This window comes from Dendrobates tinctorius, unplaced genomic scaffold (genome assembly GCF_039654945.1).
Source record: "Dendrobates tinctorius isolate UK_male_01 unplaced genomic scaffold, ASM3965494v1 ptg000250l, whole genome shotgun sequence".
Taxonomy (NCBI): Eukaryota; Metazoa; Chordata; class Amphibia; order Anura; family Dendrobatidae; genus Dendrobates; species Dendrobates tinctorius.
In genome coordinates, this window is record NW_027361917.1 from 15,900,355 (window position 1) to 15,922,896 (window position 22,542).

At 45.3% G+C, this 22,542-nt stretch overlaps 1 protein-coding gene across 1 annotated transcript in view; it reads right to left on the minus strand.

The window, feature by feature from the left end:
• POLR1B (RNA polymerase I subunit B) overlaps window positions 1–22,542 on the minus strand; it is a 46,219-nt gene that overhangs the window by 18,891 nt on the left and 4,786 nt on the right. The window contains exons 3-10 of the mRNA XM_073557485.1: window positions 21,915–22,061; window positions 20,872–21,004; window positions 16,900–17,036; window positions 15,900–16,123; window positions 14,337–14,508; window positions 2,428–2,599; window positions 2,041–2,322; window positions 853–986 (exon numbers count right to left, since the gene is read on the minus strand). Coding sequence (XP_073413586.1) covers window positions 853–986; window positions 2,041–2,322; window positions 2,428–2,599; window positions 14,337–14,508; window positions 15,900–16,123; window positions 16,900–17,036; window positions 20,872–21,004; window positions 21,915–22,061 — 1,401 coding nt within the window. The remainder of the gene's footprint in view (window positions 1–852; window positions 987–2,040; window positions 2,323–2,427; window positions 2,600–14,336; window positions 14,509–15,899; window positions 16,124–16,899; window positions 17,037–20,871; window positions 21,005–21,914; window positions 22,062–22,542) is intronic.

Below are 22,542 nucleotides of genomic sequence, written 5' to 3' on the forward strand. Positions count from 1 at the left end.
AACAAAAAATTCCAACAAAATAAAACGTGTGTTTCTTCCTATCCCGGGGTCTTGCGTTGTGTGTCCACTGCTGCTCTGGTCTCCGTTGTTTGGCTGCGGCAGTGATGTCCCAATCCCAAGTACGGAGCTCAAGGCCTCGGACATCTGCAGTGATTGACTGCAGCAATATTGGCATGAAATCAACAGTGCAGCCAAACAACAGAGACCTGGGCAGCGGCGGAAACACAGCGTTGGACTTCGGGAGGGTAAATGGAGTGTAACTGTTAACCATAAACTGTACATCTCAAAAGTGAATACTCTGGAAAGCAGCAGGAATAAAATAAAAGCAAAGAGTGGACACTTGACCTGGTGACCGGTCCCTTTAGGCAAAATAACTTTTGTTCAACGTGATCTTAAAAGGTATTCAAACAGACAGCAGGAAAATGAGGACAAGTAACACTAGACGGTGTGGATGATTACAACCCGCAGTCACTTTTTCGGACGTCAGATGTTCCCCACAAAAATAAGATCAGACTTAATAGCTGTCTACAAATATCTGAAGGGCTGTCACAATGTAAAAGGATCATCCTTATTCTCATTTGCCCGTGGAAACACGAGAAGCAATGGGATGAAACTGAAATGGAGAGATACAGATTAGATATGAGAAAAAAAACTTTTTGACAGTGATGGTGATCAATGAGTGGAAAAGGCTGCCATGAGAGGTGGTGAGTTCTCCTTCAATGGAAGTCTTAAAACAGAGGCTGGACAGACATCTGTCTGAGATGGTTTAGTGAATCCTGCATTGAACAGGGGGGGTTGGACACGATGACTCTGGACGTCCTTCCAACTCTAACATTCTAGGATTCTAATTACCTTAAAGTTTCGAATTGTATTGACAAGATTTGGAGCCAAATCTTTCTCCACCCAGCCCACCATAGCACCATCCAACATGACCGGGTAACAATCTGGAAAAGGTTTTCCAGGAATTCCATCAACCGGAGTGATCCCTGGAAGAAAAAACACCCAGGAACGTTAATGAGACTTCATCCAAACATCTAAGCCATTACAGAGAGCATCCAACCATCTGCACCCATTCTGTTCAACACATACTTTGCCTCTGTTAGATTTGTATTATACTGGCTGATATATAGATTTTTTTTCATTTGAAAAAAAAAAAACACAACTGAAAATTATGAGCAAAATCTGTAGAGCTAAGGTCTGTTTTGGTAATGAATAAACATCTCTGACAAGGGGAACGGTAAGATCCACTTGTCAGTTTAATCATACATTTTGTGTGGGAATAACAGTATAACGTCACGAGATGATGGAGCTAGAATTGTTTTGTGGCAATATTAAAATTTATATAGTTTCTATTTTACTACTTTTCCATAATAAACAGAAGTTTAACTAGAATTTATTTTTGCACCGCCATACTCGTCACAATAATTGTATTGGTATGTCTGTAGGACGTCTTGATAGGACGAGCTGAGAGTTTTAGTTCTACTATTTCGGAACAGATGTGCATTTTTGATCGCTTTGCAATCTTTTACTTGGTGATGGGGGGTGCAGAGGGAAGAAAAATGAAAAATATAAACCTCAAAGAAATTCTGGAATTTTTTTCTGCATTACTTAGGATATAGGATAAAAAAGGTAATTTTATAACTATGAACATGGCAGCTATATTATAGGTTTATGGTAAAAAAAAAAATTTTGCACCATATCTTTTCAGAAAAGCCTTTGACTTTTTTAAAACTTTTTTTTTTACTTCTGCCATGGGACCTGGACATGTTAGCTATAATACACTGAATACCTCTATATTCTATAGACCTTGGGTCGCCACTGTTACATGTAAATGCTGGCTGGATATCAATGCAATTGACATCTAGCAGGTATGGAGTGAGCTCCGCTCTGGAACACGTTCATTATTTGCCCCTGGCATGCAACGTACATGTACATCATGTCGGGAGGGGGTTAAATTACAGATACCAAAGTTGATCCTGAGGGTGATGTACACTTATTCTGACTATGCATTGGCACATGGAGCAGACGCATGCACAGTACCTAACGTGCAGAGGAGGACCATGAGGTCAGAAGTGCTAGAAGTCTGGGTCACGATCTCACACGTCACTGTCATGTGATTCATGAGGCCACAGGGTTCTCCGTCTGGAGTGTGCACCGGGCACAGAAAACCCCATGACTCTGGCAGAAGACGACGGACACTGGTAGTCCTCATCTTGGCAAAGGAAGCACCTCTGTGCACACAGCGAAAGTGAGAAAGGTAACGGATGAAATTCAGCTTGTCGGCCACTACTGTCAGTCCACTAGTTTGAAGCATACCGAAACCTAAAAACAGGAAAAAAAATACCAATAAAACTTGAAGTCTATAACGTAAAATACGACGGACAGCCGCAGTTAAATAACTCCCCCATGACAGCGTCATGTACTTACCACTTTTGCTGCGCACATTTCCAGTCGCCAGCAGGTATTCACACGATTTTGTGAGATCGGTGGTGGAACTGAATATTCTCATCAGGTTTTCTGTATTCATGACGAAGTTACTCTTTTGTCCCCTCTTCTCCAAGTTCAGTTTGGCTCCCACTAGCCAGCCCTCCATCTTTTCCTTTAATAGAAAAAAAAAAATATAAAGATTGACTTGCAGAGGATTCGGATTCTACAATTGTGTTTCGTTTTCTACAGAAAGAAAAGATTTTAGAGGGAATCTGTCACCATGACCGGCTATGTATGGAAAGTTGGGGAAGAGGCAGGGCGCAGAGATGTAAGTATCTCCGGGCGCCCCATAGTAGAAGGTTGTAAATTGTTTGTGTACTGGGCTTCAGAGTCCGGAGAGCTGCATTATAATGCCAACACAGACTGATCGCAGACTTACTGAAGGGAGGCAAAAATTACATTGTTGGAATCAGTGTCTTCATCCACACATTAGTGGGGAAGGAGGAGCGTTTATGACGACAGATTCTCTGACTATATGAAGGATATGAAAGACAAGGGTGTAGTCATCCCCACCCTGACATTGGAATATTCAAGCAGTTTCCACAAATGGACACACTGGCATGTCCAGGTGATTGTGCAGACACAAGCTGCACTCTGCGCGATCACTGCAGGAGCTCAGCTTACACTGCACTCTGCGCGATCTCTGCAGGAGCTCAGCTTACACTGCACTCTGCGCGATCTCTGCAGGAGCTCAGCTTACACTGCACTCTGCGCGATCTCTGCAGGAGCTCCGCTTACACTGCACTCTGCGCGATCTCTGCAGGAGCTCAGCTTACACTGCACTCTGCGCGATCTCTGCAGGAGCTCAGCTTACACTGCACTCTGCGCGATCTCTGCAGGAGCTCAGCTTACACTGCACTCTGCGCGATCTCTGCAGGAGCTCAGCTTACACTGCACTCTGCGCGATCTCTGCAGGAGCTCAGCTTACACTGCACTCTGCGCGATCTCTGCAGGAGCTCAGCTTACACTGCACTCTGCGCGATCACTGCAGGAGCTCAGCTTACACTGCACTCTGCGCGATCACTGCAGGAGCTCAGCTTACACTGCACTCTGCGCGATCACTGCAGGAGCTCAGCTTACACTGCACTCTGCGCGATCACTGCAGGAGCTCAGCTTACACTGCACTCTGCGCGATCACTGCAGGAGCTCAGCTTACACTGCACTCTGCGCGATCACTGCAGGAGCTCAGCTTACACTGCACTCTGCGCGATCACTGCAGGAGCTCAGCTTATACTGCACTAGCTCAGCTTATACTGCACTCTGCGCGATCACTGCAGGAGCTCAGCTTATACTGCACTCTGCGCGATCACTGCAGGAGCTCAGCTTATACTGCACTCTGCGCGATCACTGCAGGAGCTCAGCTTATACTGCACTCTGCGCGATCACTGCAGGAGCTCAGCTTATACTGCACTCTGCGCGATCACTGCAGGAGCTCAGCTTATACTGCACTCTGCTCGATCACTGCAGGAGCTCAGCTTATACTGCACTCTGCTCGATCACTGCAGGAGCTCAGCTTATACTGCACTCTGCTCGATCACTGCAGGAGCTCAGCTTATACAAGCTTTTTATCTTTTTTTATTGCATAAGCCTATGTAAATATTAGTGTAGTGACATAATTGCAGTCTTCCCCATTTTCCAGCGCTGCTCCGCTCATCTTCTGGGTCATGTGACAGCTATTCTGACTTGCCGGCTTACATCTGGGGTCTGTTCGTGAGCCGGAAGTCTCTTTTACTGTGTAAGTATATGGAGCCTTTTTCTGATGCTCCATGGACTTACAGTGGGGGGAAAAAGTATTTGATCCCTTGCTGATTTTGTAAGTTTGCCCACTGACAAATACATGAAAAGTCTATAAAATTAACCTACCCTTAAAATTAACATAGAGAGATAGAATATCAAAAATAAAATCCAGAAAATCACATTGTATAAATTATACAAATGTATTTGCATTTTCCAGTGAGAAATAAGTATTTGATCCCTCTGGCAAACAAGACTTAATACTTGGTGGCAAAACCCTTGTTGGCAAGCACAGCAGTCAGACATTTTTTGTAGTCGATGAGGTTTGCGCACATGTCAGGAAGAATTTTGGTCCACTCCTCTTTGCAGGCCATCTCTAAATCATTAAGATTTTGAGTCTGTCGCTTGGCAACTCAGAGCTTCAACTCCCTCCATAAGGCTGGTTTCACATGTTGCATTCCCGTGCAGTCACCGCACACGTCAAATCACAGCATGCGGACGCATCCACATACAACACATGTCCCTCCGTACCTAATGTTAAAGATAGGTATGCACGGAAATGCAGGACGCATAGAGAAGTAGGCAGAGCTTCAGGGAGGAAGAAGGGAGGAAGTAGGCAGCCATCCGCAGCCCTCCTGAACGCAAATGTGAACCTAGCCTAAGTTTTCTATGGGATTAAGGTCTGGAGACTGGCTAGGCCACTCCATGACCTTAATGTGGTTGTTTGTAAGCCACTCTTTTGTTGGCTTGGCTGTATGTTTTGAGTCATTGTCTTGCTGAAAGACACAGCCACGACCCACTTGGCGGAGGGAAGGAGGTTGTCACTCAGGATTTTATGGTTCATGGCTCCATCCATTGTCCCATTAATGCGGTGAGGTAGTCATGTGCCCTTAGCAGAGAAACACCCCTAAAACATAATGTTTCCATCTCCATGCTTGACAGTGGAGGCGGTGTTGTTTTGGTCATAGGCAGCATTTCTCTTCCTACAAACACGGCGAGTTGAGTTAATGCTAAAGAGCTCAATTTTTGTCTCATCTGACCACAGCACCTTCTCCCAATCACTCACAGATTCATCCAGGTGTTCATTGGCAAACTTTAGATGGGCCTGCACATGTGCCTTCTTGAGCAGAGGGACCTTTCGGGGACTGTAAGATTTTAAACCTTTACGGCGTAATGTGTTACCAATGGTTTTCTTGGTGACTGTGGTCCCATCTGCCTTGAGATCATTAACAAGTTCCCCCATGTAGTTTTAGACTGGTCTCTCCCCTTCCTCATGATCAAGAATACCCCACGAGGTGAGATTTTGCATGGTGCCCAAGATCAATGTCGATTGACAGTCATTTTGTATTTCTTCCATTTTCTTACTATTGTACCAGCAGTTGTCTCCTCATCCAGCGTCTTACTTATAGCTTTGTAGCCCATTCCAGATTTGTGCAGGTCTATGATCTTTCCCTGACATCCTTCTAAAGCTCTTTGGTCTTGCCCATGTTGTAGAGGTTATAGTCTGACTGATTGATTCTGCAGACAGACTATGTGAGACGTAAGACAGCTGTCTTTAATGCAGATAACAAGTTGATTAGGAGAGTCAAACTGATCTGTAGGAGCCAGAACTCTTAATGGTTGGTAGGGGATAAAATACTTATTTCTCACTACAAAATGCAAATAATTTATACAATGTGATTTTCTGGATTTTATTCTTGATATTCTATTGCTCAATGTTAAAATTAACCTGTCCTTAAAATTATAGACTGTTCATGTCTTTGTCAGTGGGCAAAATCAGCAAGGGATCAAATACTTATTTCCACCACTGTACATGGTTAAAACCACTTCCGGCTCACACACAGACTCCAGCGTGAGCCGGTAAGTCGTAATAGCTTTTACGTGACCCAGAAGAGGTGTGGAGCAGCGCTGTAAACTGGGGAATATGGTCAATGAGGAGCCTAGTAACACACTTACACTACAGTATGGGGGCATGGTTACGCTTTACAGCAGAGAGGTCACACCAGATCAGAGCTCCAAGTATCAAAATTAAAAATAGAGAACCTGCACTAATTGGACTCACCATCAACGGCCTGAGAGTAAGGAGACTACTGGGCTGTGGAGATTCACTGGAGGTGATGCAGAATTGATTTGACATTGTCTTAAAGCTTGCACCCTGCCACGTGCCGTTGAAGGACGGCGGTCACTGTAGAGAGGTGACCTGCTGCTGCAGGAGAAGATGGCCCGTTATCTGGGCACGCTACAATTCTCACCTGCACCACCGACACTACAGCTGCTTCGGTGGTCCTGGGCTCCAAGGCTTGACTGGGATAACTAACTTTGGCAGGAAAGTCTATCGGTCGGGGGAGATGCGCTGTACCAGTTTGAAAAAGCACTCTGTCTCTGGGAGCAGGAGATTGCAGACTGCTGCTGAGGAAACTATTTCCATTTACCTGGTCTGCGGATGCAGCGGTGTGTGGTGGTCATGCTCCACTTTTTTCCTGGGAAGACGTATTGGCGCTCTTTTTACACAGCCGCTTACCCAATGTAATACATCTACCCCAGGAAATATCTATCCACAGGGAGAGGAGGCTTCCCTAGTGCTAAGGGGATTCTATGAGTTAAGAGACCTGGTAACTGGTGAGGGGGTGACATTACCTGCAGAAGTGGAATGGCAAGGAGAATGAAGTGATTGAAACCAAATGTCATGCAGACATCCCCCCAAAACATGTCCCCAATAAGGTGTAGATTTACAGCTCTTGCATAAGGACATGCATAAGCTCTTGCATTACTCTGTCGCCTAATTGGGGGACACAGAACCGTGGGACGTCCCAAAGCAGTCCCTGGGTGGGAAGCAGTGGACGAATATTGTGCTGACAGTCCCCTAGATTTGGGGTACTGCTGCCTGCAGGATTTGTCTACCCAGGCTCGCATCCGCTGAGGACTGGGTATGCACTCTGTAGTGTTTTGTAAATGTGTGCAGGCTAGTCCAAGTGGCTGCCTTACACACTTGATGTGCCGAGGCTTGATGCCGAATGGCCCAAGAGGCTCCTACCGCCCGCGTAGAGTGTGCCGTGATACCGGCCGGAAGAGAATTGACAAGGCGGTAAGCCTCTTGTATGGTGGACTTGATCCACCTAGCAAGGGTGGCTTTGGAAGCCGGTAGGCCCTTGCGAACGCCTTCTGGAAGAAGGAAAAGTGAATCAGACTTCCGACACGGAGCAGTCCTAGACACGTAAATACGCAATGCCCTGACAAGGTCAAGCGTATGCAGAGCCTTCTCCATTCTATGCACAGGAACCGGGCAAAGAGATGGTAGTGAGATTTCCTCATTGAGGTGGAAGCTGGACACAACCTTCGGAAGGAAGGATGGGACTGTACGGAGAACCACCTTGTCCTGATGGAAAACCAGAAAGGGTTGTCTGCAGGAAAGTGCTGAAAGTTCAGACACCCTGCGTAGCGAGGTGATTGCCACCAGAAAAACCACCTTCTGTGACAGAAGGCGGAGTGAGACCTCCTTAAGGGGTTCGAAAGGAGGTGTCTGCAATGCTGTCAAGACCAGGTTGAGGTCCCACGTCTCCAATGGATGTTTGTAGGGGGGAACCAATCGGGAAACCCCTTGGAGAAAAGTCCTCACTTGCGGCTTGTTAGCAATACGCCTCTGAAAGAGCACTGAAATCGCTGACACCTGGCTCTTAAGCGAGCCCAGGGATAGCCTGGCGTACAGGCCTCACTGAAGGAAACCGAGGACCTTTGGAAGAGAGTAGGGAAGTGGGACCTGTCCGCGAGATTCGCACCATGTGAAGAAAGTCTTCCAGGTACGATAGTAAATCCTGGCTTAGCTGGCTTTCAAGCCCTGATCATGGTTTTAACGACGTCCGGTGAAAAACCTGCTTGGGTCAAAACCAAGGTCTCAATGGCCACACCGTCAAATTGAGAGCCCCTGAGTTCTGGTGGAAGAACAGGCCCTGTGACAGAAGGTCGGGACGTGTGGGGAGACGCCAGGGAGCGTCTGCTGTGAGTTGCCCGACGTCGGCGTACCATGTACGCCTGGGCCAGTCTGGAGCGATCAGCATGGTGGGAACTCCCTCCTGCTTGATCTTCCTCAGGACTCTGGAGATCAGGGGGAGGGGTGGAAAAATGTACAGAAGCTGGAATTGGGTCCAGTCCTGAACCAGGGCATCTGCTCCGAGCAACCGCCGATCGCGCGTCCTGGCCATGAAATTGGGAACCTTGGCATTGAGATGGGATGCCATCAGATCCACGTCCGGGGTCCCCCAGCGATGGCAGATCTGACGAAAAACTTCGGGATGGAGAGACCACTCCCCCGAGTCCATTCCTTGTCTGCTGAGATAGTCGGCTTCCCAGTTGTCCACACCCGGAATGTGGACCGCAGAGAGTCCCGACCTCGCATCCTCCGCCCAGTGGAGGATACGTGTTACTTCGTTCATCGCCTGGATGCTGCGGGTCCCGCCTTGATGGTTCACGTATGCCACCGCCGTGGCATTGTCCGACTGTACTCTGATATGAGAGTCTGCTAGCAAGTGATGAAAGGCTTTCAATGCCAGGAAGATGGCCCGAATTTCCAGGATGTTGATGGGCATGTTCGCTTCCATTGGTGACCACTTGCCTTTTTGCTCTGCGATGTAGGTGCACCGCGCCCCAACCCGTAAGGCTTGCGTCGGTGGTCAAAACCTTCCATTGACCGGAGAGAAAGGATTTTCCCCTTGTAAGCGAGGTTGGCTTGAGCCACCAGTGCAGGGACCTCCTGGTTTTCGATGATAACCGGAACTCCCTGTCGAGGGAGAACGGATTCCTGTCCCAGGACTTGAGGATGGCCAGTTGAATGGTACCGCCTCCATTGCTGCTGCCATCCTGCTAAGTACTCTCATGGCATACCGGAGAGATCAGGGGGACTTGCGGAGGATAGTGCGAACTCCCAAACGGAGGGCCAGTGCCTTGTCCCTGGGTAGGATCACCAGACCCCTGGAAGTGTCGAATAGCATCCCCAGGAAGGCCAGAGACTGACTCGGGGTAGTCGAGGACTTTTGTAAATTGACTAACCATCCCAGGCGACTCAGAGTGTCAATTGTGATTGAGACGTTGACCTCGCAGTCCTTGAAGGTGGGGGCCTTGACGAGAAGGTCGTCCAGGTATGGAACGACTACTATGCCTCTGGAGTGTAGAACGTCCATGGTGGCTGCCATGACCTTTGTAAATGTTCTGGGAGCCGTGGTGAGACCGAACGGGAGGGCCACAAACTGGTAATGGTCTTGGTTGATTGCGTATCTGAGAAATCTCCGATGGGCGGGAGCAATCGGTATATGCAGGTATGCGTCCTGTATGTCTACGGAGGCAAGATATTCTCCTTTTTCCATGGACGCAACGCAACATACTTGTTGAGTTGCTTGAGGTCTAGTATGGGTCGGACGCTGCCTCCCTTCTTGGGCACCACGAACAGATTGGAGTAGAACCCTCGGAAGCGCTCGTCTGCTGGAACCGGTACTATGACTCCTGCTTGCAGGAGGGAAGAAACCGCTTGATGGAAGGCGCGAGCTTTGAGTGAAGGCTTTTGAGGAACAGAGAGAAAGAACCTGTGCGTTGGGCTGGTAGTAAACTCGATCTTGTATCCTGAAGACACTATTTCCTTGACCCACTTGTCTTCTGTAATAGGCAGCCAGACCTGCTGAAAGAGTAGCAGTCGTCCGCCCACAAGTGGGGTGTCTTCCGGAGGGCATGAGTCATGATGAGGGGAAAGTCTGAGCTTTTCCTCCTTGGATTTTGCCTGGCTTGCTTTTGACTGCCAGTTCCTGTCCGGCCTCTGTGCCGCCCGTGTGTTGTCTCTGCAGGGGGAGCGGTTACGATTTTGTGCTGGGCGCGAGACGGACCAGCCTGAAGAATTCCGAAAGGATCGGAAACAAGATTGATTACGTCTTTTAAACGTGCGTTTTGGTTTTAGGGAGAGAAGTACTTTTACCCCCAGTAGCATTGGATATCATTGTATCCAGCTTTTCACCGAAAAGACGTCCACTGAAGTACGGGAGATTTGTTAGGGACTTTTTTGAGGCCGCATCCGTCTTCTATTCTCTCAGCCAGAGAATACACCGGGCAGAATCCAACGCTGCATGGACCATGTAATCTGCCACTACTGCAATTTGCACCGCCTGGTCCGCCAGCTGAGGATTTGTAATTTGGAGGCCCTGTTGCAATAGATTAGCGCAGGCCATAATGGCCTTGGCTGCCCAAACTGAAGCAAATGCGGGAGCCAGAGAGGCACCTGCCGCTTTGAAGATTGAACAAGCCAGGCGTTCTACCTGTCTGTCTGCTGCGTCCTTGAGGGTTGAGCTGTCCGGCAGTGAGAGAAGGGTTTGTGCTGCCAGCCTAGAGACTGGGGGGGTCCACTTCAGGCGGATCTGTCCAATCCTTAGTGTCCTTCTGTGGGAAGGGGTACTTTGCCTCCAAGGATTTGCGATTGGCGAATTTTTTCTCAGGCTGCAAAAAATGCTTAGAAAGTATTTTTTGAAATTCCGGGTGATTAGGGAAGACCTTAGATGGTTTCTGAACACTCTTGAAGGAAATCTTGTGTTCTGGTGCTTCCGGGGTTGGATCAGAAATGTCCAGCATCCGAAGGATGGAAGAGATTATATCCTCAACTAGCGCCGTATTGCTAGGGGAACAAGGGACCAGAGCATTCTCGGTTTCATTATCTGAGTTAGTGTCACATATGCCCTCTGAGTCTTGCGCATCGCTAAGGAGCTCCCTAGCGGGCGAACTAGGGCGGAGGTGTTCTGTGGTCTGGGATCGTTGTGGAGATCCGCATTGTCCTTCTCTATCAGGGGACGGCCTCGGTGACCTGTGGAGCCACTGTGTCTCTCCCTGGAGGGGGACGACCTAGTGCTATGTGAGGACGCAGATGAACGCGACCTGTGGGTCCGCTTACGTCTCAAACTGTCGGAAGCGGTCTGTCCCTGAGACCGGATGTCCCTTTGCTGGGTAACGTTCATAGCCGAGACATGACCCTGCAGGGCCTGCAGTAGTGTGGAGGTCAGGTTATCTATAGACTGTGTCATCTGAGTCGCCCATTCCGGCGCAGTAGCGGTCGCAGAAGCGTTGGTAGGGACTTCTTGTCTGGTCCTTTTCCTTGAGCCCGACATAGTGCCTAGAGGCCGATTAGTAGAGGCCCTACAGGGGTATCTACGCAGAGGAAAAGGAATAGGGGAGCGTTATAGGCTATATTAACTCACAGCTGAGTACAGAGAACCCAGCTGTGATCTTACCCCATCGGTGCGCCCCCTAGGTCCAGCGCCGATAAATCCCAGTCCTGTGCCCCCCCCAGAGACCGCTGTGCTGCCTTCAGCTTCAGGTGCAGCAAGATGGCCACTGGAATTCTGAGGTGGAGGGGGAAGGGGGCGGAGAGCTGAAAAGGGCGCGCAGAGCTATGTAAAAGCACGCCCTTCCTGACTCGATCCGCCCCTTCTATGACACTGCAGAGTGTCTTTTTCGTCATCTGGGGGGCGGGCCGGGGGGGGCGGGAATAAGGCGGCCTAAATTTGATACCTCATGCCCAGAAAGGCTCCAGGACGGCGCAGTTGTCTGGGGGGGGGGGGGTTGTCGGATTCAAACCACACCCCCCCGATTGAATGGTAGGCGAGCGGTGGGGTCATGAGCGCAACCTGGGCCCTGGGGAAGGAGGGGTTCTCGACTTCGAACCAGTACCCGAGGGACTGGGGAAGGAACGACATGGGGAAGAGCCATCTCGACCTCAACCGGGTACCCCTTAATAGGGGAACGAGGAGGGAGCCATGCCGGGAGTCTCGCTGGAGACCTGCTTTTCTTCATCTGTAATCCGTTGAAAAAAATCAAGGGAAAAAAAAAAAATCTTAGGTGTGCCTCCTTGCGACACTAAGGAAAAACTGGAGAAGGCTGACGCCGTCCAGGGGTGTATACTGCAGAGGAGGAGCCAAAGTTAATCTTTTTCAGATTATGCATAGTGTCGCCTCCTAGTGGACAGCAGCATAACACCCACGGTTCTGTGTCCCCCAATTAGGCGACAGAGTAATTGGAAGGGAGATATCCTGATAATTTCTTTGAAAAGTGGCTCCTATACACTTTTGGTAAAGAGACCCTTACTCCTCTGTTAGCAGTGGAGAGCACCCATACAGTCCTATAAGACCCGAGTCAGTGGCCAGGCCTACCTGGCATATATTGAATAAAATCCTCCACTACAAGGATCGGTACAGAATATTAAAGAAAGTATGGAAAAATAAATAAGGACATTAGGCTTGGAGGGCAGACAATCTCATTCTTTCCGGATTTCTCAATGAAAGTCCAGTGCAAAAGGTCCATGTTTTTGAACATTAAACAAAAAGAGAATTGAGCCTACAGTATGCCATAATTTATCCTGCCAAATTCAGAGTGATTCCCCTGGGCACTACTACTTTTTAGACACCCAAAGACGCTCTAAGATGGCTGGACACTAGTGATGAGTGAATGTGATTGGATATTATCTGAGCACGCTCGAAAAATATGCTTGAGTCCCCGCGGCGGCATGTCTCGTGGCTGTTCGACAGCCACAACACCTGCAGGGATTGACTGTTTGTTAGGCAATCCCTGCATGTGTTACAGCTGTCGAACAGCAGCGAGATATGCAGCCGAGGGAACTCAAATATTATTCAAGCATGCCAAAGACACTCGGTTAGCACCCGAGCATGGATAACACCTTATCTGACCACGTTCAACTCATCACCACTGGACACTCACGAGCAGCAGATCCACAGGACATGAGATCTGGAAGAGTCCAAATTTGGAAAGGTCTTTTGAAGAAGTAACTAAAAGCACTTTATCTCTGGGTAAACTGATTGAATGTTATATGATGCTCAGACTTTCTATGCAGTTTAGAAATTTTTGTAGCAGACATGCAAGTTGATTTTTTTTGCAGATTTTGTATTTTTCCTTGTAGTAGTGTGTGAGCCCAGTCCCAGAAGCACCAGTACTTGGGAAATGTGCACTTCCAAACTATAAGCATATAACAGATGGTTCTATATGTTCTTGTACCCCATCCCTTATGGGTAAGGGCAGGTTTACATCAGTTTGGGGAGGGGAAAGAGTTTTTTTGCTGGGGGAATGAGGGAGCAGTTCTCTTGTATTAGTGTTTGGTTTGTGATAAAAGAATTTATTCTGCTGTATTTATTTGCTGTATTGTCTAGTATCCCGACAAGTATTTCTAAGGAGAAAATGGGTTGAACGGTAAAATTCTTGTCATGGAATATCGAAGGCTTAAAAGATGGTTCCAAAGGCAAGAGATTTTGGAATATTTCAGGAAGCTTAATCCTCAAATTATATGGTTGCAGGAAATGCATATGGCCAATGAGACAGTTTATTAGCTGCACAGGTCTTGGATGGGATATAGTGTTCATTCTAACTAGGCTTGAAGAGTCCTTTCGAGCATAAAAATATTCCCTTTAAATGCATACTCTTTTAGAGATAACAAAGGCAGGTTGGTTGGGGTTCAGTGTACATAGTCTCACTTTGCATGCATAGTTGTATTTCTCCTCATTAAAATACCCGACCAAGGGAAATTTTAGTAAAACTTGTGGCTTGACCAGATATACCACTCAATTATGTGCGATTATAACAATGTCTGCAAACCTTCCCGAGGGGGGTACTAATAAGCAAAATAAAAATGGTTAAAGATAATTCAGGGAAAAACAGGTAGAACTTAGAGAATAGAATGCAGGAGACTGAACGAATATATATCCAGAATAATTGCTCTGAGAATATCGCGCAGTGGAAAAATGCCCAACACGACAGTACCCAAATTTCCCCCAAGTTCTAGGCAAAAAGATTGTGAGGGTTGCTCATTTGATACCCAAGCTGCTGCAGCGACATCCAGCGCTGCAGACAGTACCGACCCTGGCTACTTAATTCTCTAGATACCACGGTCAATAGCAGCTGTGACATCCAGAAACTGGTTTTATCAAAAGTAAAATGGGAAACCTAGTAAGGGACACTGCTAGAATCAGGGTCGCCTTCCATTATTGCCGGAGGGTGTTTAGAGGTTCATATAGACCACAGTTTCATAATTAGCACACAGTGTTATTTCTTTACAGACTGATAATGAGATTTGATCTATATACCTTCAAAAACATAAGGAACAGCTGTCCTGGAGTTAGGACCTCCTGACTCATTAAACTGTCCGCATTGTCCTCCATGCACTCGTCTTTTGCTAAAGTAAAAAGTTTCCTGGTCATGTGGCAAAGCATGTAGAATTTCTCAACGTTGGTTTTAAGATGTATGCAAATACACTGTCTGTGAATAGACAAAACGGTGGTAATTAGAGGGGACAATGGTGGATTCTGTACAAAAGTTACTAAAAGTTCAACACAACATGTCGGTGGATGTCGGCCGTCACTGGGTTTACCTCTCCCAGGAGGTGTAAGGCTGGAATCACACAGGAAAGTTTTGATGCAGCATTTCAAGCCAAAGTTGGATGTGAATCCAGTGGGAAGGAGAATAATAAGTCCTTCCTTTATACTTCCCACATAAACTGCATCCACTTCTGACAGCCATGTATGATTCCAGGCTTAAAGGGGTATTCTTGTTTAACCAAACCAGTGGATGGGTGACAACTTAAATTTGGCGGAAGCCCCCATGGTTGGACCCAAATGAATCAACTAATTCCGGGTCCTGTGTTTCCACCGGCAAGTCCGCTACATGGACTAGTGGTCGTGCCGAAGGTCAGACCCCCACTGACAATTAAAGTGACAGCATATTCTAGCGAGATGTCATCACTTTTTACAGAATAATTCCAAACTAAAAAGACTAATCCAATATATACTTCTACCATACAAACCATGTAGGCTATGTTCACACGTTGCGTTTTTGCTGTGTTTTTTATGCAAATTTTAAACTGTGTTTTTACATTACCAGCAAAGTCTGAGCGCTCAGAAATCTCACGCACACACATAGGTTTTATTTTCCTGACTCATTTGGAAAACTGCTGCGTTTTTTCAAACTGCAGCATGTCAGGTCTTTCACCCACAGAAAGTAATAGGTAACTGCAAAAACGCAGCAAATTGCAGCTATCAGGTTTTGCTGTGTTTTTGGTGCAAAAACCATGAAAGCTGAATCAATGATTTTTTGGGGGGACCTAAACTTTATCAACATGCACAAGAGACAGCAATAACGCAGCAAACGCCCCCAAAAACCAAAGTAAATACGTGGCAAAAATGCAACGTCTGAACATAGAATGATCTTTCCAGCCTAAGGCTGTTACTGCATAAGGCTAGTTTCACACTGGCGTTTCACGGACCTGCGTCGGTCTGCACACGGCCGCCGCTATGCTCCTCCCCCGGCTGCGCCTCCTCCCGGCCGCTCTGCCTATGGCGCACCAAAATGCAACACGGTGCGTTTGGCGCAAGACGGCGCACCATCAAAAGGACGCATGCGCCGGCAAACGCATACCTGCGCACGGCCTGCGTACCCAATGCTAAAGATAGGGTACGCAGGTCGCATGCACCGTCATGCACCCATAGGCGGAGCGGCCTGGAGGCGAAGCTTAGTGGCGGCCGTGCGCAGACCGACACAGGTCAGTGAAACGCTAGTGTGCTTTTATTGGGGGCACAGGCTAAATAATTGCTGCTTTTATAGCAACTACTTGAGACATTCCTATCCCTATAAAAAAAAGCATGGTGTCTTACTCCAGAAGAAACTCTGCCACCTGTTCATCAGTATACCACTCTGGCATGTAAAACTTGACTCGGAAGCGCCCTCCCAGATATTTGAGGACTTGTTTTTGGGTGTGACAACCGTCATCCATCACCAATCGTAGCATCTGTGTGACACAGTCTCTAAAGAAGGAATTGTCCTCTTTTCCCTTGATCAGCTCTGTGAAAATCTGATAGTCGGAAAAACCAACTAATGCCTGTAAGAGTGAAAGAAACCAGATCAGACGTATACACAAAAGAAATAAGAAATAATACACATTTGGCCCTTTGAGGTCCAAGGGCCATATTATCATCAATCACTCTCAAGGGCTACAATACACTTTATGTGCCATCACCATCTGACCAGGGAACCCATTCTCCTACTATTTATGGGGGCACAGAGATGGGCATGTACCACTTTTTTTTTCTGATGTGGAAACTACTTTTAAGCAGCCACACACAGGCAATCATGCCTGTGACCAGATGGTTGGGGGCAACACAGAATGGCATTATGGCCTGTATGTGGCTACTGGTTGTACACAACTGGTCTAGAACAGGATTGGTTTAGATGGTCAGTGATGGAGCCCAGACCAAGGAGCGGTTGCACTCTCCATAGGTCAGGTGATAAATATTTGCATGCAGCGGTAGTTGCACATGCGCACTGCTGCGCCATTCATTGTCTGTGGGACTGGTGGAGAAAGAATAGTATAGCGTTTCCTGCTCTTCAGCGGATCATCAACAATATAGAAGGTAGCGTCATCTATAGGCTGGATGAAGGCACACTGCTTCTACACTAATACTATGGCTGACACTGCTAAGTATATGTGTGAATAAAGCCAAACAAAGCCCAATAAGAATGGGGGTAGGGGAACCACAAAATACACAACGGGCCCAAATCTTTCTGATCACTACGTTTCCGAGAAGACTACTGTGTGCTAGTGTTGGCAATGTGTAGGAACATTAATTCATGACGTCACTTACAATCGACACTGACCTTCAGAGCAAAGCCTATGGGGAGGAAGAAGAGCTCTTTGTTATAGATGAAATTAACCATTACAGAGCCATTCTCCAGGTAATGTAGATTCATATTTGCAGCGGTGTGCTCATCTCGGACACAACGGACCGTGATACCTGGAATAACAAGCGATATCGCCATGAATGGGTTAAATCGTTTTTCATCGGGAGTCCAAATTATGGTATCACAATTACTACCATGTGCTAAAGCCAAAATTGCATCTATGCAACTGGTTTCATACATCCGACATTTACAGTACATGCTGGGACAACCATTTCTAGACTGGCACATGTATAGACGTTTCAGGGCGCTTCCTTCAGAGGATCCTTAACCCAGTTTGGAGCAAGAAGGTTATATAGCCAAATAACTGAGTATCTCTGATGTTAAATCAGATTTTATTGGCCAAGTAAAATGCAAAGTTTTATAAAAGACAATAAAAACATTTTATTGTTATAAAAAAAACAATGTGTTTCAGCCATGTAGGCCTTCATCAGGTGTATAAAAAATTATTTTGTTTTAAGCTATTTATACCCCATTTTCATTGCTAATGGGGGTGGTTATAACTACTCAGGAACCAATCACTAATTATCAAACTCTTTAGCAGTTAAAGTACGTATATTGTAACTTCATCCCCAATAAAAGAATGTTGTGCATGCATATTAAATAACATCATCCCTCCTTCAGGGTTAAAACAGTATATCTGTAATAAAATTTACAGATATACTGTTTTAACCCTGAAGGAGGGATGATGTTATTTAATATGCATGCACAACATTCTTTTATTGGGGATGAAGTTACAATATACGTACTTTAACTTTACGTACTTAAAATGGCAATCAGACATGTCAGTGTACATGTTCCACAAAAAAAAACAAAAAAAAAAAACCTGTTCATATGCCTGATTAAACACCTCACTTCTCTTGGTGCAAGCGGTCAGGCGGTAAACTAGAAGTGCTACAGGTACTAAAGATCATAAATAAATAAGTAAACAGAAAATATATTTAAAAAAAAAAAAAAACCTCAAAAAAAATGCTTAAAAAAAGTTCAAAAAAAGGTTTCAAAATTTGTTCCCCCTCTTTTCCAAAGAAATTAAGAACAAAAAAAGGAGGAAAAAACAAGACAAAGGGGGAATCTATTGATTGATCTATACGAGATCAGAGTTCTCATTCAGTCCATCACTGCCAAGTCTGTATATCCAATAGAACTCTTTGGCATTAGGAACTGCTTTTCTGTTTCTCGTTGCTGCAGGTATTTGTTCTATTGGCGTGATCTTTATACATTCAAAGTTTTTGTTATGTATAAGAGTGATGTGGACTGGCACAGGAGCATTCGAACACGGACGCATATGTGCCCATGAGGATGGAGAGTTTGGGTCAGGAAACCAACAACTGGTACAGACGTAGCAATCCAAGCACAGGCTGAGTGTCGGATGTACGAAACCAGACTCAAACGCTGTTCCCTACAGAATCCTTCATCCGCGAAGGTTTCTGATAGTCTATTTTATTTTACCGCCCTTCCCGTAGGACCCAAGCTTTCATTTTGGTGCTTTCATCACTCCCCTCTTTCAAGAGCCATAACTTTTTTTATTCTGTCAATATAGCCAAATGTGGTCTTGTCATTTGTGGGACGAGTCAAGTGAGTGACAGCAATCACTTTCCCATAAAATGTACAGATGACATTTCCAAGTGCAGTGAATTCCACGGTAGAAATTTGGGTCACATTTTTATGGTGTTAAAATGTGCTGCAATTCTGCAGGTTAGCACGATTATGGCAAAACACCTAGAGTCATTTGTGTAGCCATTTCCTTAGACCTATAACTTTAATTTTTCGGTCAACAGCTATGTGATGATTTGCTTTCTGTAATTTTTATTGGCCCATTTTGGGATACATATGTTTTGATCGCTTTTTATGGGGAGGTGCAGTAACTGAGAAGCAGCAATTCTGACAGTGATTATTTCTCTTTACGCTATGGGTTAAAATTACATCATTATATTTTGACAAATCAAATTTCTACAGAAGCAGATAAAACAAATATAATCTTTTATTTTTAGCATTTTCGGGGTCATTTTGCACTTTTTATATACTACTTTTAACAATTTTTTTTAGCCCCTCTACATAACTTGTACCTGTGATGTTTTGATAATGTGTACTGTACAATAGAACACTGTAGTACGGCAATACATTGAGATATAATCATCTCCTATGAATCTCATAATACAAAATCTCCAAACATCTTCAATCATAATGTGTAAGTACACAAATAGGACCCCAGAAAATTAGTAGTAGGTACGACTCATGAAAGACATAAAAAAGGAGAAAGGCTGAGTCCAAAGCTACATGAAATGTGTATCAAGCTTTATTAAAGTGCAAAAAGACACCAAGCAGAACAGGACACATTGGTACAAAGATAAAATCAGATGAGGACAAAATAGTATCAAATACACCCAGAAACAGGGAAAAAAACTGACCAGCAACACAGTAAAGTGATTAATATATGGGGAATAAGGCTTTGACAGAAAGTAACATATAATGAAACAAAATACATACTGTGAGCAGATCTTGTAAAATGCAGGCTGCTAGAATCAGATGTAGGTGGGTCAGCTGCAATGATTGCACAATGGCGAATACCAGCAAGACTCACCACATAAGAAAAATCACAATCAAAAGTGTCAAGGCAGAGAGTAAACAAGATCTAGTCAATAATTGCACATTGCCAAAAAAATAGAACGATGAAGACTCATAACCTACCCATCATTGTAACAAACACAAGTGTACCGGGCAGGAAAATCCGCGTTTCGCGGTCGGTCCACTTATTCTGGGGGCATTTTTTCCTTGTTTCTGGGTGTATTTGATACTATTTTGTCCTCATCTGGTTTTATCTTTGTACCAATGTGTCCTGTTCTCCTTGGTGGCTTTTTGCACTTTAATAAAGCTTGATACACATTTCATGTTCCTATGAATCTCAGCCCAATCTGACCCACGCTGGTTGGAAACCCTGAAATCGTGAATGGTGCAGGTGCGGCTTCTTCCTCCACAAAATCCTTCTGCTGTTCATTTACTCTGATTGCCATTAACTACTTAATGGCAAGCATAACTAGTCTCGTGGCTTAACCTTACATGAACATAATTATCTCGGGCTTTGAGTAAACTTTTCAGAGATGATTCATTTTCTGCACTCTCCATGCTCAGTAGTCTGCTCAAAGACCTAAAACCCTCCTCTCATCTGCTGGCATCTATGGCGCCTCCTCTGATTATTCGATACAACATCATCAAGGCATCACTCTACAATGATGATGCCAACATGGCGGAGAAGGCCCGCCAGGCTCTTCCAGACAATGTGGCCGCAGGACCCAGGTCCTATCAATCTTTTGCTCACCTTCATTACTGACTTGTATTTTAGCAATTTGACTTCATGCCAAGTAGTTTCCCAGAATGCACTGCAATTCACAGCACTGCATTATAGGAGCGCAAATCTTCCCCTTTTAGACATTTATGGCATGTCCCAGGATCCCAATTTTGCAGTTTGATAACTCCTAGAAATAACAATGGAGAAAACGTGCAGCCGACTGTCCACGAAATGTGGAAATTATAACAGAGGATTGAATTATAACTTTTCAGGGTCCGTTTACAGACAGACTGGTGGCACAATACGATTGCCGATTGGTAATCTTGACGATCAGGGGGCATTTGGCAGCGCGAGTCCAGCTCACACAGGACGATTTTCTTTTATGCTGCATAAAGGGTCCTTAGCTCATTTTGCTTGTTCATCGAATTATCGGCAGCCTGTTTACACAGCAAGATATTCGGCACCGCACGTTCCTAATTATCCTGCAGAGCAAATGCCCTTTTAGGAAAAATTCACATCACACCACTGAGATATATCTTACAGAGGTGAAAACACAAAATTCATGTTATTTCCAAGACCATAGAATGTAATAGAAAAGTATTCACCGTATTGGGTATAGCCTCGGCCTCGGTTCTTCCACTTGGGGCGGATCAAAGCGATAGGAAAATTCCTCCTTGGCATAATGAGCATCCTGATGACTTTTTCATTTCCATTTACTATGAAGTAGCCACCCATTTCCTTCAGATAAAGAACAATGAAACATTGTAAAGTCCATTACCTAAAAAACACACATCTTCGACCTTATCAAAAGGAAATAATCCCCTGTGTAATGTGATGTGAAGCCCATTTTTGCAAATACCCTACTTAAATGTTTGGTCCACATGATCTAGAACTGAGAGATGGAAAAATGTGATCAGCGACAGAAAATGATCGGCAAGTGCTATAGCGATAATCCCGCCTGATACACACCTGCGTACTAAGGTCTGTATATAAAGTCTGTGCACCAAAGCCACATGTGATAAATAAGCAGAGAAAGGGAGCAATAGTTAAGAGTCACAGACTGAGTGGATAACGTCGCACTATAAAGGCATATCACCCTCAATTAACGCACAACTGTCCGTTTAGTTTTAATTTCTAAAATAAAATATGATAACAGAAGTTATCACCATCTGCATATTAAGTGATAACTTGCTGAACGAGCAGCATCCGACTGCTGGGATCCGCACAGATCGACAGAACAGGGAACTTTTATGTATGACCTGTGCTCCAATCATTCCCTATGGGGCTGCTATGAGCTTTTCCGGTAGCCACATAGAGAATGAATGGAGCGACGGGCTTGAGTGCAATCTGCTGCACATCACGGGGACAACATTTTTCCATCAGGGCAAAAAATTCCTCAATATGACAATTAGTGCAGGATCCAGCAGTCGGCCAATTGGTGCAAGACCCAGCAGTTGGCCATTTGGCCAATTGTTGCAGGACCTAGCAGCAGGTTATCATCTATCATGCAGATAGGTATTGTGTTTTATCTGGACCATACTCCTTTAATGGCAAATACAATTATTAACTGACTTAATATGAGAAATTCTCTATACAAAACACATTGAAGATGGATCAAGTAATTGAATTATCCTCGATCTGCCCTTACCTGCTCCTCTTCATGATGCTGAATGAGTTCCTTTGGTGACAGGCCATACAAGTTACACAGTTTGGATTTTACCATGATGGGCACATACCCAAAGGACTGTTTGATGACATCTTTCTGAACTCCATTGAGAGACCAACTTACATCAACCTATATAAGAGAAAATACATTAACTTTAGTATAGGAATACACCGATTGAATGGGCAAACTACATTCACCGCAGGCATGTCACCACAGCTCAGCACCACCCACCTGAAGAGGACCTGCTGGCTTTTTGGGCTCCATAAATAATGTCATGTTTCATTAAATAATGTTTGAGCACTATTTAAGTTCCAAGTTTCTCTGTTACTCCTGGAAATGTAAAAATAACTAACGTCTCACCATTTCCCAGTCATTGGCGGGATTATCTACATTGCCTGTGTCTGACACAGCACTGATTGGGTGGTGTAAGTGTTCTAGCAAGGGACCTGGTAATTTTCAGTTGCTAAAGAGGTTTTCCATTACTAATGTAATCCCCTTTCATATGTCCTAACTCTTCCTAACTATCAGTTTTCTAATATACTCATTACTTTCCCGGCTCCTCTAAGCGCATACCTCTGGGGATCATATATCCTGTTGTGATTCTGCTTCT